Below are 15,724 nucleotides of genomic sequence, written 5' to 3' on the forward strand. Positions count from 1 at the left end.
CCCTGTTACGGACTTTCTTTTCCGTGGCATTCTCACGGATTGGTTACTCAACTGCTTTTTCCTATTTTCAAACCATTGCCACTTCGGTTTAGGGTTAGATTTGGTGCTTGCGTTAGTATGTCACTTTAGATATTGGTTTATACTATTTTTTTCTGATTTATTCTTTTATATTTTCTAAACTTTAAACAATTGTCGCCTGGGGTTGGGGTTAGAGTTGGGTTTGGGTAAGGATGTCATATTATGTAAATCTAAGCCTAATCCGAAGTGATAATGGTAAGAAAATAGGACAAAACAGTTGAGTAGCCAATCCGTGAGAATGCCATGGAAAAATGAGCAAAAAATTCCGTGACTATGCCACGGAAATTCGTGAGATCAGGTTGGTCTTGTCCTCCAAACATGCAACGCTATTTTAAAAGAATGATCATGTGACCTTTACACACATCAGGTGAACTGTAAATGCGGAAAATGCTTTCCATGGATGTTTTGCTATATATTCATTTTTTTGAATTGCTTGAAAAACCACCTCTCTTCAGCGTAAAAATTCATGCAAAATTATAAGCTGGGGATGTTCTCGACAGATCACTTATTTAAATGTACTGTAAATGGTTTAACAGAATATAACACTCAAAGTCATTGCTTTTATATCCATTACTGAGCTTGAAAGTTTGACCCAGTTTCATTTCACGGCATGGAAAAAACACTCAGATCTTCAAAATATCATCTTTTGTGTTCTGCAAACAGTTTGGAACAGCATGCGGATGTAATTTTTAGTTTTGGTTCACTTTATTAACATTCACTCAATAGCAAGCTATAAAATACCAAAGAGGATGCCCTATAGCGTCTTGTGGATTTCAAGGGCATGAGGGCAAAGACAGAGTCTCAGAGATGAGTGATACATGAATAAATGAAAGCACGATGTTAAATATTACAGTGTTTTAAAGCAAGGACCAATAGTACAACAAAGTTTGATAAAGTGCCATAACAGATTAGTCCAGTCTGAGTATAAATACCTTTCAATATCATCTCTTTGGGGTTAAATATAAGCTGGGGATGTTCTTGACAGATCGAGTGGGAATCACCTATTTAAATGTAAATGGTTTATCATTACTCTCAAGTGTCCTTACAAAGATTTCAATGTCTTTATTAATCTTATACCGTGCAGCTGAACCTTGACTTCAATGATGGACATCTTACCCACAGGACAGACCAGCTGAGTATGTGTGCGTGTGTGTGCATGAGGAGGTGCGTGCGCTGTCCTTCAGGAGCTTCTCTGAAGATTAGATGATGCTATCTGTGTTTGGTCTTCAGCCGGAGTTCAGGCCATGTTCATATATTTAATTAAAATGCCATCGCCTGGCAGACAAAGGCCAGTTATCTAACACAGACGCCTCTCTGCCCTCTAATTTAAAGATTATCTGCTGTGATTGGCATCTGAATGTAGAGATGGAGTGAGTGGAAATGAGGAACATGTGGTGAAACGACCCGTCTGTCCTGAGAGCATCCCGCTGTCACCACACCAATCCATTTCCATGGCAACTATCATCCGTACGGCATGTGCAGCTAACAGCTGTGGGCTGATCACACGAATGTCAAGGGAAACATCTGTGTCTGTGGATACTGTAGGTTTGAAATTTGAAATGCTACCAAATCTACAGGCGCATTTTTCCTGTGTGAAATAACTGCAGTTATTGACGAAGTCCTCAAAATACACAGGAAGACCATCACATAATCCACACACTTTGTCTCAAGGCAAGAATTAAACCAGTAGTATATGAGGGAATAAAGTGACACTAAACATTAACTAACAAAGGATTAACTAAGGTTAAACCAAAAGGTAACACAACGAAACAAAACTAAACATAATTTGACATTACTCCCCTCCTGGCGCACGCATCCCTGTGCCATAATTTAAAGTCCAGCCGTGGAGGGAGGAGGTCTTGGAAATGGATGAGGAGCTGGCAATGGACACAGGACCGGAGGGAAGACCCAGGGTGCAGCCCTGATGGACTTTGTAGGGCAGAGTACGGTGGCCAAATAACAGACAAAGAGCTGGATAAGAGGTGGAGACCTCTGGGTAGCCGCAATGATGTCGATCCAGGGTGACACTGCAGGCCTGAAATCCATGGCGGAGCTGACAGCTTGAGGGACCAAGGAGTATGGGTTGAGACCAGTAGAGTGAGGAACCTGGATTGGAGATCCAGAAGAATGATGATGAGTGACCACCCACAGGAACAAGGGAGCCCAATGGAGACTGAGAGAGAGCACGGAGCCAAAAAGAAGCCAAAGGGCCGTGGTGGAGTCCTAGATGTAACGAGCAGGAAGATCAGACACCAGCAGAGAAAACGTATCCCAGGAGGAGGAATGAGCCAGGAAAGAAGTCAGAAACGACGCAGAAGAAAGGATTCCGGATGGGACCAGGTCATCCGGGCAGCCCAATTGGGACAAGCTAAGGAGGAGAAGGTTTAGGGGTGATGACATGAGTGGAAACTGGCTCAGTTAAGCACAAATCAATGTCAGAGCTCCGCTTCCGGTTCTGGAATGGATTGAGCAGCTGGCGGTGATTACGGGTCTGTCCTGGCAGCAGACTCCATGGTGGCTGGATCATCATGCATCATTGCTGGGTCCATATATTACTGTGCCCTTGATTTTTGGTAACAGGTGCTCAGAGACACAGTGGTTGTACATGCACAGAATCGAAATGTGATCTACTTTAAACAGCATCTTTATCGTGATGTGTGTGCAGGTTTGACATCCATTATGGCAACAAATCATAATGTAGGAAAACATGACATTTGCTGTGGTGTGAAGGCAACTCAACTGTCCTTAAAACTCACATGGATGGCTCAATAAGAACATATTTTTTAATGAAAATGTAAATATGCATAAAGGTTTCTGTGAGGTCGGGGGACACAAATGATCATTAGTTCGATATGAAAAGTATGACGTCAATGTTGAGGTTGAGGTCATAGAGGTGCTGTGTTTGCGGTTCACTGGCACCTGTTATGAACCTCACTCAGTAATGACTCATTAATAATGTGAGTGTGTTTGTAGACGAGAAATTGATTTGTGTCATCAATAAAACTGAAGAGTTTGAGTTACAATGTAGCACATTTCATTACTTGAAACATATCAACAGACTTCAGCACAATAAACCTTACAAATGTTTAACTAGGGTGACCATACGTGCCATTCTTCCCAGACGCATCCCGTCCAGGAATTCGGTGCGTCTTCAGGAAGTCGTATTTGTTGACCGCATACGCCATTCAGTTAAAAACATAAGATATACAATCGTTGTTTCATTCTTACCTTAAAATGTAACGGTTGTTTTTCTGTCATAATAATAATAATCCTCTATGACGTATGCGGTCGACAAATACGAGTTCCAAAAGACGCACCCGAAATCCTGGACAGGACGGGTCCGGGAAGAATGGCACGTATGGTCACCCTAGTTTAACCTCTCACGAACGCAGTGGTTTTCATACCAAAATAATGACGTTAACCTAACATCAAACACAAAACTTCATCATCTTCATATGGCTTTAGTTCAGGAGTCATATGGACTTTATGTTAATTTATTTTTTTTAACATTTTGTGCAACTTCCTTTCAGAGATTTTCCATTCCTGGTATTCATCCACATTCACTGTATGGAGGAGAGATGTGTGGATAATGTGATCACAAAAACAACATGATAGTGGGAAAATAATGACAGATAGTATTATTAAAAAATATAATGGAGAACCAGAAAGTAACAAAGTAATTTTCACGGAGCTCCGACAGGATTTGAATTCCAAACTATGACAGCATATGAGAGCTCTTGACCTGTCGTTAGAAGCATCGTTCCTTGTTATTATCATATGTAGAGTTACGTTGATCATGCTTTTGAACAAAATAAGCAAAAAACATGTAGTACAGTCTATATATCCATCATTCTAAATATATTACAATTTTATTTTACGTCTTTAAATTTGTAAACAGAATGAAAGCGCTGCATTTGAAAACTGCGCATGTGCGCAGACCTACGAGCTTTAAGACCCTGGGGAATCACTGGGAGGAGTGACGTAAGAGGGAACTTGCGCTTGAATTAAGTATCTTGAAAATAAACAATAGATAACTAAATCACGATAACAAAATCAGTCTTCCGATGCAATATGTTATTTACAGCAATAATCTGACATTAAATCGATTTGCACAGATGAATAAATTCTTCATCTCCCACGTGAAATATTCAACTATGTTGTTAAACCAACATCGTTCAAACGACGAATGTGCGACAAAGTTACTATGCTTTTGGGAAACGTTGTTTGGGAAACGCACCCCTGATTGACTAAGAAATGTTTCATGGGTGTGGAATGTTTAATTTTTCTGTAAACCGCACACCTAACTTGTCAAATGTCTTAAAAATAGTAATCAGAGCAATTTTTTGTGGTAACCGTGGTATAAGAGGAATAATTGACTCCGGTCTTTTGAATTATGTAAGGAATTATTGATGACGAGTCATTGAATCGTTTAAAAATAATGCACACCTAAGGTGGTAATGTGGCACGATGCAAAGCGGAATAAATTTTTCAATTCAGTTATTCCTTACTTAATTTTTTTTTAATCGACCACACTTGTGAGTTATTGACCACAGCAAAAACATATCTCTGTCTAAAACATTATCTTTTAAAATGATGTTTTTCTGAAAAATTGACCTTTCACCCCTGCTCTCACCTAATTATCATTATAAAGCATTGTGAATTAAAATTACAGCTGATCAATGATTAATCTAGATTTATCGCATACGAAATTTATTATATTAAATGTATTATACAAAAAGTTATTTTTTGCATAATATATATATGTGTGTGTGTGTGTGTGTGTGTGTGTGTGTTGTGTGTTGTGTGTTATTATTATGTATATTTAAAAACACACACATAAACATTTACATTTTTATTTATATATTTTCTTATTAATTTATATATAATATAGAAAATATAAAAATATAAATAAATATAATATACACATGCAAATGTTTCTTATACATACATTATTGTGTGTGTGTGTGTATTTATATATACAGTACATATTAATTACACACAGCACACACTTGTATAGTATGTAAAATGCAAAAAAATCACTTTTATTTTGTATGCAATTAATCTAGATTAACCTTTTCCCAGCACTAATTAAAATTATTTGTAATTATTATTAGTATTAATCTTTAATAATTATTATTAATCTTTATTAATTAACCCTTTAAATGGGTAAAAACAATAAGTAGATACACTGTAAGAAAATGCAGCATGAAGTTAAAACAACTTTGTTATGCAAGTCAATTCAACCTAATATTTTAAGTTTTGAAATTGTTCAAACTTAATTTCTTAAGTGAATGTAACATAAAAATATATATGTTGATATAATATCATTTTTACAGTGTAGTGTTTCAGATTTATACAGTGTCTGAGTGTAGTGTCTACTTTATACATTTGAGGTCACATGTTTACATTCCCCTTGCACAATCTGCAAAATAATAATCATTTATAATATAATCTAATGAATTATTGAAATAGCATTATGTTTATTTTCTTTTATCAGTTTGACATTTACATAAACATGTATCTTTTATACTGTACAATATTACCTGGACAATCAAGAAGTGTTTTTATATTTTGAGATACACTGAAAAAAATTTGCTGCCTTAATTTAATTATTTTACTAATATTTATCTTGACAAGAGATGAGTTGCTACAACTTGAACTTAAAATGAAGTTTCCATATTTCCACTATATTTTATAAGTTATAACAACTCATCTCTAGTCAAGATAAATAATAGTAAGTTGAAATGACTCATAAATTTGATTTGATTAAACTGTAAAAAATTCTTTGCTGCCTTAAAAAAAAATGTGTAGTTATTTACGAGTCTCTTGGTTATCCTCAGTCATTCACTGAAATTCAGAAAAATCCTCACGGCTCTGCACAATCGATGTTTTTCCCAGCATCTTCTGTATATTTTTAAAGTGATACTCCAGTCAGATATCAAAATTACCCCATGATTTACTCACCCTCAATCATCTTTCAGACGAGCACATTTGAAGTTATTTTAGTAAATGTCCTTGCTCTTCTAAGCTTTATAACGTTAGAAAGCAGGGATCAGGAAATAACTGACTTTAAACTGCCAAAAATTGCATTAATCCTTCACAGAAGTAATCCACATGGCTCCAATGGGTTAATAAAGGTCTTCTGCGGGTAATCATATTTCAAACTTGAAAAACTATAATAACTAGCTTTAGTTAACAACGCCATCTTGGACTCATGATTTATATGGAGACGATAACTCGCATAATCGCTTACTTTGGGTTTGTATCTTTTGTATATCATTAACATTTACTAATACACACTTACACACCAAAGGAAATGTAAAATCATGAATTGGACGATAGTTGCTCTTTAAAGAAACATTCACTGATGCTGGAGAAGTCAATCCATTTAAGAGTCATGCTAATGTAAATGTGTTTCAAATGTTTTTATCATCTTATTTAGCTTCTGAAGGTCATTACAAATGTAAAAATAACATTGTTAAAGAAAATAGCAAGAGATGAAATAGAAATTATCCATGCACCAATTCTTTCATTTATTAACAGTAAGTAAACGAATGACCTTGATCGTGTTACACAACAAATTCCTGTTTGAAGTAGATCGTCAGGGAGGCTTTGCATAAAACATGCATCCTTTACTAGAGAGCAATTGAACCTCACGGCCATAACTACAAGCACAAAAGCAGAAATAATGTATCAAAGGTTCCTAAAAGCAGTTTAATTTTCCCAGAAGTGCCTATTGTACGACATGTATTTCAAGGCTCCTTCATTTATTTATTTTTCTACATCTTCAGACTCGTTTTCCCCCTCAGAGTCGGATGAAATTAGGCAGAATAACTCAATAAAAGTAATTTCAGAAGACGTTCTTCATTGTTCGGAGGAGCTGAAGAGGAATTCTGTATCCATGGCAACTTGTCGGTCTGCTCTCCAGCATCTTTTAATTTCCTTCAAGAGCAATGAATTTCAAAACATGTTTTCACCAAGCGGAAGTGATTTAAATTTAAATACCGTCATCTCGCCCAAAAAGGAATCTTATTTAGGGCAGCAGCCGGAGAGATTGACGTACAGTACATTAAAAGTTTACTAGCGTACAGACTTGCCGTTTATAGACCCGACACAAACATCGGCATGCTTTAACGCCAGCGTGTTAAACTTTCATTGTGGCATTATGAAATTAGCTCATCTTTATTTTAGTCTTGCAGGGTTGGCAAAAATTAAACGCCACAGTCGCCTTCTTTCAAATCATAAATTAGAATATAAATGAAACTGGCCACGCTTTACAGGATCTTGAGTTTAAATTGAAATTAATTGTAAATAAAATATATATTAACAGGGAGTTGTGTATGGGAGGGTGGGGTGGAGGTAAATCCTGAATAATAAAAACCCTCCAAACAAAATTAATAATTAATTTATACAATCATTGATGAAAACGTACAGTATGTTCAGTTCAAATTTCATCTAATCCAAATGTAAGCCCTTGTATTTATATATTAAAAGGATAGTTCACCTAAATTTAAAAAATCTGTCATCATTTTCTCATTCTCATGTTGGTTCAAACTTGTATAAATGTTTTTGTTCTGCTCAACTACAAAGGAAGATATTTTGAAAAATTTTTGTAACCAAACACCATTCACTTCCATAAAAGGAAAAATAATACAATGGAAGTGGATGGTGCCCCAGATATGGTTGCAAACATTTATTAAAATATCTTTATTTATAATGGTTTGGAACAACTTAAGGGTGCGTAAATGATGACAGAATGACTATGGAAGTCAATGTTTGATGTGTACTGTGTGGTTACATTATTTATCAAAATATCTTACTTTGTGTTCAAAAGAATAAAGAAACTCAACTCAGGTTCAGAACAACATTGGGGAAAGTAAATGATGACTTTTCATTTTTGGGTATCACTTTAAGGAACTGAATTAGAATATGAAAGACATAATTTCCATTGTTTTACATTGAGAGAAAACACAAACACACAGCGACCGCCCACCACCGCATCATCATCATTATCATCATCATTATTTTTCAGTCATTTATTTGTTGGCAAACAAGTTTCACTGTTACAACAAATATTAGTGAGAGGTCATTTAACCACAGAAAATAAATAAAAATAAATCCCATAATCGTATTTGAAATGAAAAAAAAAAACCTATTATATCTGCCGCATAGATTTCACCTCCAGACATTTCTCTAAATAGATTGTACTTAGTGTCATTGTCTTCAGTTGAAATAAATAATCATTCATGTATTCTCCTTCAGAAAAGAAGATAATGCAAAAACAAGGCCTAAATGTCAAGTGTCTTGTTCACACCCATGACAAATTCTTAACCCATATGAATCACAAAGATCTCTGATATTGTGTTTCTCAAACCTCTATCTCTACATACATGTTGAAAGTCAACATTTTTTAATATTGGGCTTTCTTTATTTATCTACAAACTTGATTCAATCGAGCGATAATCCAAACAGAACAAGGAAAATATCCACCAAAAACTGGATACCATTAGCAAAGTATTTGTTTATTGTCTATTTATTGTCACTGTGATTGCCTGACAGTGTTTTTATTGTGATAAGACATGAACGTAGGAGATATAATTAAAGAAAGAAACCTGTTGAAATCGGTCATGGACGATGAGACATCTGAAATCACCATGGTTACAGAAGCAGGGGGTGTGGAGACTGAATGAGCACTGTTTCTGTAACGTCTCTATATGTACATAGAAATATTCTCTAGTATTAGTGTCGGCCCTCTTTTAATATTTGTTATTAATACAGAAAAAAAGAGAAAGTCTGCTCTAGAGCACACGTGGTAAAGTTGTCCTTTTGATATCGTCCGGTTTTGCTTCACTTGAGGAATACTGTAGCAAAATGTGTCGCTTTTCACCTTACCAGAAGAAAAATATTTAAAAAGCAAATATGGATACAGAAGGTATTAAAATAGTTTTCGAGTCACATTGCTTTCAACTTGATTGGTGTTGAACTTGAACGTCTCTGGCAGTTATTTGTATTCCTTTTGGGTTGCTGCAAGTCTTGAGTTCACGTAATCCCGCAAGGCTCCGTTTTGGGTCCGTTCACCCTTTAAGCAGAATTGTACAGACGAGACGAACATCAGCAAAGGTTCCTCTGCAAACAAAAGTACCCATAATCCTCTGCCGAACACAGTACAAAATCCCCTCCCGAGGTTTTTCGGCGCAGTCCATTTCTCTGCGCACACACAGAAACAAAAGTCGAAACAACCGCGACAACTGAAAGGTACAAAAAAGGTTGTGATGTGATCAGGGGAGGGGTAGTGGCCTGAAGGACGAACTAAGCTGGACGAATCACAAGCGCGACCTCTATAAGCTGGTGACGAGGTGTGCAGGCTCCTCAGGCGAAAGGTCATCTTTAGGTGGGACGATGAAGCCGTCGCTGCTGCCGCGGCCCAGCTGATAGTAGGAATGCAGCTGGTGCAGGTGGTTCCGCGAGCCAAGGTTGGGCATGCTCTTATAGTACACGTCATCCGGCTCTCCGCTCCTGGGGAGGGTGTGCACGTCCCCGCAGCGGGGCAGCGAGCGCACGCCGTCTGGCTCGGGCAGCGTGGGCATGCTGGTGTACAGCGAGTCTCTCTGGGGGGACGGAGTTTCGTCCGTTTGCTCTTCAGTCAGCAAAGGGAAAAAACTCTCGCTGTTTTCTTGCGGAAGGCGGCGTCTGGATGAGTCGAACGTGTTGGGAAGGGGCTGAGAGTGAATGTCAAGGGGAAGCAGAGGTGCGCTGGACTCTTCCCTGACCAGCTCGAGGCCCAGGCCGTCCTCGGGCAGGAAAGGGGTGGAGTCCGCCAGGCCCAACCCCAGATTGACGGGTAGCATGGGCGTGTCTTTCAGCCCGCCCCCGTTGACTTCGTTAACCAACTTGTTCATGAGGTTGCGTCCGTGCTCGGCCGTGCGGTCGTGATTGTTCAGGTAGGTGGGCAGGTAGTTGGACGTGAGCTCTTTGAGGATGCGTTTCTCCAGCGTGGTCTCTTTGTGTACGTTGTACGTGCGGTCGATGATCTGCACGCAGTCGCTCAAGTAATCGGCGCTGGCCAGGCTGTAGCTGTTGCCGTGGTTACCATTCAGCGGTAGAGTATCCATGGCACTTGTATCCCGGGCATTGTTCAGAAGTCCCTCTGTAAGACGGGAGTCAGAGAGCAGTAATTAAAACCAGGCGACACATCTGTTAGAGTCACATGCTCACACTATTCATCCCTGAGGCAGATATTAATTGGGCTTGCACGTTAACGTTATCGAGGGTGTTGATTGGATTCGTCAGGGGTTCGGGGCTGATAAGAGCTCATTCACATATTCACGGGAACGTGCCAGCCAAGCCCACATTGATGGACTTACCCGTCAGCCGGATTACTCGTATCACATTCCGCTCGGCAAAGACACAACGCACGTACACAGACGCACACAACAGCCATGCAGACGCTCAAGAGTGTAAAACCACAGTCATGCTGGCCTTTATATAACACAGATATATCATTATTAGGTACAGAGAGAGCTTCTGCACTGTCTATAGGTTTTAACCGCGCAGAATTACTGCTGCAAGTATCAAGTTCATTATCAATTAAATGAAAACTTCTTTTCTAGATCCTGTCATGCACTTTTTATCCACATCATAATCGAATGATCCTCTAAACTTCCGTTTTAACCGAAAGTGCACTGCTATAGAGAAAATCAGGTTTGTATTTTAATTCGATGGCTTGTAAGAGAGCTCTCTGATTCCTAGATTGATTTCAACATCAGGACAGAGTAATAACTTCAAGAGAAATTACATTTGGTAAGCAATGTTTAGTCTGACTCCCATACTCGTCTCTCTGTAGGGCTCTTAAAGGACAGCATGGAAAAAAGAGAGAAAGAGAAAGAGAGACAGAGAGAGAGTACATGTAAGCATTCACAGTGACTGCTGAAAAAAAACATGCACCAGATTTTATGAAGCGCAGGTAAGCGGTTTCACCTCTCACATACAGACACACCCCCGAGTCCCTCGGCACGTGCATGTAAAGCGCATGAAATCGTACTTTAAGGACCCTGTTAATGTCTGGAGGGCTTGGGTCCGCATTAGCGACGTGCGCATCCACAGTCAGACCCGTACGTTCGGTCGGAGAGCTATCGATCGCGCTAAAGAGGAACATTAAAAGTGGCTGGGGATCTATTTGTAATTTGGGAGCTTTTATTGATATTAGATTTGAAGGTCGCTACAATGTTACCGGTCCTGTGCCGCCCTCCCGGCTGACTTGAAACCTGTTTGTGTCTCTGTGTGCTTTAGTGAAGAAAACTGACAGCAAAGGAAGCAAGTGTAGCAGGAGACGTGTTGTTAATAATAAAGAGAAGAAGTCATCTTAAAGGGTCAGGAGAAACATGCTGAATTGCGTTTTTTCTGTCGCGACACAAAGACAGGCCGCCACATTCTCGTAGACACAAATTACAGCCGCATGACTTGAAAGAAGCGGGCGATGCTGTCTTGCGACTCTAATGCAAGATTTTCTATCAAGTCGCAAGATGCTTTCAGCTAACCTCACAAAGTCGTAATGCATGTGTGTGTGTGTGTGTGTGTTCGAACCAGACAACAGATAAAAATGAGCTTGAAACCACATATCTGACGCCGTCCCTCCCAACATCACACACAGAGTTAGTTGAAGCAACAGAAGATTGCGGCACACCTTGAGTGTTGTACATGCTGAGGGTGGGGTTGTTATAGACGCCCGATTCGCCCAGTAAGGTGTTATAGGGGTTGTTAGAGGTGTGCGAGCGCAGCAGAGAGTTTGGGATGAGGTGATTGGCCATGGCACCTGATGCAGCCACACAGATGGAGAGAAAAACACACAGAGAAGATCAAACGAATGCAGTGTTAGCATACAGTCGTGTTATCATCTCGGCCGCAGACACAGAAAAAGCAAAAACATTCAAGATCCCGTCTCGGCAAAGGCTCACTCTCTTTTATACATCAAATTATACTATTTTATTATAGTATGAAGCATTTTATAGTCAGGGTTTGATTTCTTACATGAAGGTTGTGTATGAGAGAGAGAGAGAGAGAGAGACCTTAAAAAGGCTAAAGGTTGACTGAGATCCACATTAATGTCTTGTACTGCAGAAGTAGTTACAACCTCTGACCTGCACTGTGTCTGTACACATACAGTGTCATAACCTTTACAAGTATCACATCAATTTGTAACTGAAACAGACGGTTCTCTTTATGTGTGCGTTTGTGTGCGTGTGTGTGTGTGTGTGTGTGTGTGTGAGTGTGTGTGTGTGAGATTATCCATAGACGGATTGGGCGAGTGCCCTGGATCACCAGCCGATAGGGGGGCACTAAGGGCTCCAGACTACGATCATGTTTTACAGAGCGCAAGCATTTAAAAAAAAAAACTTGTGCATGTGCTACCTGCAAATTTGTTAAAATATGAGCAGATCGCAAGCCCACAAGTGTACAGTGGTGTGCATGGGTGACTAAGGCAGCTGCCAAGGGTGGCATTTTGGGCGGCGGCACGGGATAAAACCAAGGTTTTTTTCTCTCATTTGCACAAAGCGTAAATCATTTTATGTCACCATGCACATCTACCGATGGGTCTACGCAGCCCAGCATAAAGCCGAACACATATTAAAGGGGTCATATTGTGAGATTTTTTTAAAGATGTAAAATAAGTCTTTGGTGTCCGCAGAGTGCGTATGGGAAGTTTTAGCTTAAAATACCACACAGATAATTAAATTAAGCGTGTTAAAATGTGCACGTTTTTAAGTGCGAGCAAAAATGAGCCATTTTCTGGGTGTGCCCCCTGAGATGCAAAGGAGCGATGTAATGCAAACACTGATCACCATAATGGTGGTTTTTGAAATAAAAAAAAACTCAATTGTGCTGTCAATTATTTTCTCTCTCTCTTTCTCTATGCACTAAATGGCAGTGCCGTAGTTGGATAGTGCAGATTAAGGGGCGGGATTATCATTATAATAAGACTCGCTACCTACGTCACAAAACAAAAATCTGAATGACCTAATTTTTCAAAATTATTTTCAAGAAAAAAATTCTTGTCTTGTTTTCAGTAAAAAAATATTTTAAAATACTTAAATTAAGAAGCTTTTTCTTGATGAGCAAAACGACTCAAAAAAATAAGTTTAGTTTTTAGACCAAAAATATCAAATTAAAGTGATTTTGTGCAAAAAAACAAGCAACAAAAATCTGCCAATGGGGTAAGCAAAAAAATCTTGAACATTTTTCTTAAACACTACATTTTTTTGCACAAAATCACTTAAATTTGATATTTTTGGTCTTAAAACTAGACTTATTTTCTTGGGTCATTTTGCTCATCAAGAAAAAGCTTCTTAATTTAAGAATTCTTAGATATTTTTACTGAAAACAAGACAAAAAATACTAAGAAAAAGTTTTCTTGAAAATCATTTTTTGCAGTGTAAACATGGAAAAAGTCAGATTTTCAAGCTATATGTTGTACCTTTTGTTGTAAACTGAGACTTTTTGGGTATCTAAGGGGCTGTTTACACTTGGTATTAAGATGTGTTTTCATCGATCGTATCAGAAGTGGACGAAAGAGACACATTACGTTTACACCTGGTATTTAAATCCGTCTCTTTTGTCCATTTTCGACCGCATCTGTCCTGAATACTGTGAGGGGGTGGTCTGTGAGACGGTGGGCGAGTCTCTCTGCTGTCATTCAAACGCGAGCGGGAGGAATTATGAGTTTATATAGACGCAAACTAATATTATGGCGGAGTCCGCTGCTTGTTTAGCAAGTATACATGCTGCACAGTGTTTTGTACGTTTATATGTTGGAGATTTTTTCTGAATTTTCAGCGCAATTGATGAAATAGGATCGCGCTACTTTCACGGTTTCAAAACGAAACTACGGAGAACACCCGCAGTAGTTTTATCAATGAAAGGCTAAAAATAGCGCTGTTCACCATATGTTCACGCCAGAAGTCAAAAAAGACATAAAACTTGTGTTTAATACCTCAGATTAGATAAATGGGAAGATAGAAGGCGGTCGCGTGTGGCTGTTCGAACACATTCAACCACATATGCGTTCCGCAGCTCCAAAGCGATCCGATCGAAAGTGGTTTCGACTACCTCTGGATGTGGTTGAAAGTGGTCGAAAGTGGACGAGCTCAAAACGTTTTGAACACCGTTTACACCTGGCATTAACGTCGTCCACTTGTGATCCGATCGACGAAAACGCATGTTAATGCCAAGTGTAAACAGCCTCTAATGGCTAGAATTAGTCAAGGGGGTTCCTATTCTGAAAGTTTGATCAATTGTACATAAGGACATGTGCAATAAATGCATAGAGAGATAAATATTTGTCAGTAATGCAGATATTTTGGGAAAAATGTGAATATTTGCATTGCAGGCTGATTTAAGGTGTCCCCCTAAACTTTTCTGCCTGCGCTTCAATTTTTTAAGGAGGCGTTAAGGTAGTGCTCCTAGTAAAAAGTGATTTTGGAGTCCTGCAATGACTAGACCTTTAAAATATGTGGGGGGGGGCACTTCAAATGTGGTCATACTTGGGCACTACAATGTGTTTATCCGGGCCTGTTGTGTGTATAATACTCTGAAGTCAATTCAATCTACAACATCAATCCATGCATTTAAATAGATTTCCTTTTTAAATGCAAACACATATATTGAATTTGGAAAATATAACTTTTAATGAAAGCAATACAGATATGTGATATGTTTTCATATGGATAGTTAGGCACATTTGTGTGTGTGTGTGTGTGTGTGTGTGTGTGTGTGTGTGCATGTGAAATGTTTTCTCAAACTCTCAGTTTGGCCATCTCTCTCTCTCTCTCTCTCTCTCTCTCTCTCTCTCTCTCTCTCTCTCTCTCATGTGTGGGTTAAGTGCTGTGTGGCTTTGCTGAGAGTCTAATTATTGCCAACGTGACACTTCCTCTATCTGAAGAGGGTCAATCCATCACCATTACAAAACATTACTGTCATCAGAATACTGTGCCTGTGTGTGCGTGCGTGTGTGTGTGCGTATGTGTATGTGTGTGCGTATGTGTGTGCGTCTACCTCTGTTGAGTGTAGCTGCGCTGTTTATGTCTCCGGTCATGAATGAAGATTCTGTCTGTTTCCTCACCGTGTCGTTCCACATTCGACGGATTCGGCTCTGTAAAGAACATCACATAAAGTGAATCTAACATCCAAGTGCTGTGTCCGGAATCATTCACTCCTTCACTATTCCCTATATAGCGAATGACATTTGAATCCACTATATGGGGAAGAAGTGTTCAAAAATGAGTGACCGATTTCGTGGACTGAAGGTCATAAACCCTTACATCAGTTGTGCTGTGAAACATTTTTCATGTTTACTGTATTAGATGATAATTTAATACTTTAAAGGCGGGGTGCATGATCTCTGAAAGCCAATGTTGACATTGGAAAATCACATAAACAAACACACCCCTACCCCAATCGAATCTGGACCTTCTTTTGATAGACCCACCCCACACATACGCAACCCAGGCAATGATGTCGCTGAGTAGACACGCCCCTTACTGTTGATTGGCTACAAATGTGTTTTGGTACTCGGCCCGACTCCCTTTTCCAAAGTGTTTTTCAAAAATCCTGCACCCCGCCTTTAATATAATACTATAAATGCTTCTCGTGT

General features: G+C 39.1%; 1 protein-coding gene across 13 annotated transcripts in view; it reads right to left on the reverse strand.

The window, feature by feature from the left end:
- Nucleotides 1-7,288: 7,288 nt before the first annotated feature.
- The window catches only part of LOC135731522 (adhesion G protein-coupled receptor L3), a 235,137-nt gene continuing 226,701 nt past the window's right edge, over nt 7,289-15,724 (reverse strand). For 4 of the 13 annotated variants that reach the window (XM_065249566.2, XM_065249564.2, XM_065249563.2 and 1 more), the window contains 4 exons: nt 15,127-15,223; nt 11,762-11,890; nt 10,874-10,925; nt 10,027-10,225 (listed from right to left, as the gene is read on the reverse strand). In XM_065249566.2, coding sequence (XP_065105638.2) covers nt 10,165-10,225; nt 10,874-10,925; nt 11,762-11,890; nt 15,127-15,223 — 339 coding nt within the window. In that variant the 3' untranslated portion in view covers nt 10,027-10,164. Of the gene's footprint in view, nt 10,226-10,873; nt 10,926-11,761; nt 11,891-15,126; nt 15,224-15,724 lie in introns of all 13 variants that reach the window. The other 9 variants (XM_065249552.2, XM_065249555.2, XM_065249554.2 and 6 more) reach the window with 3 other exon arrangements.

The sequence above is a fragment of the Paramisgurnus dabryanus genome, chromosome 2, assembly GCF_030506205.2.
Source record: "Paramisgurnus dabryanus chromosome 2, PD_genome_1.1, whole genome shotgun sequence".
In the NCBI taxonomy this organism is placed as follows: Eukaryota; Metazoa; Chordata; class Actinopteri; order Cypriniformes; family Cobitidae; genus Paramisgurnus; species Paramisgurnus dabryanus.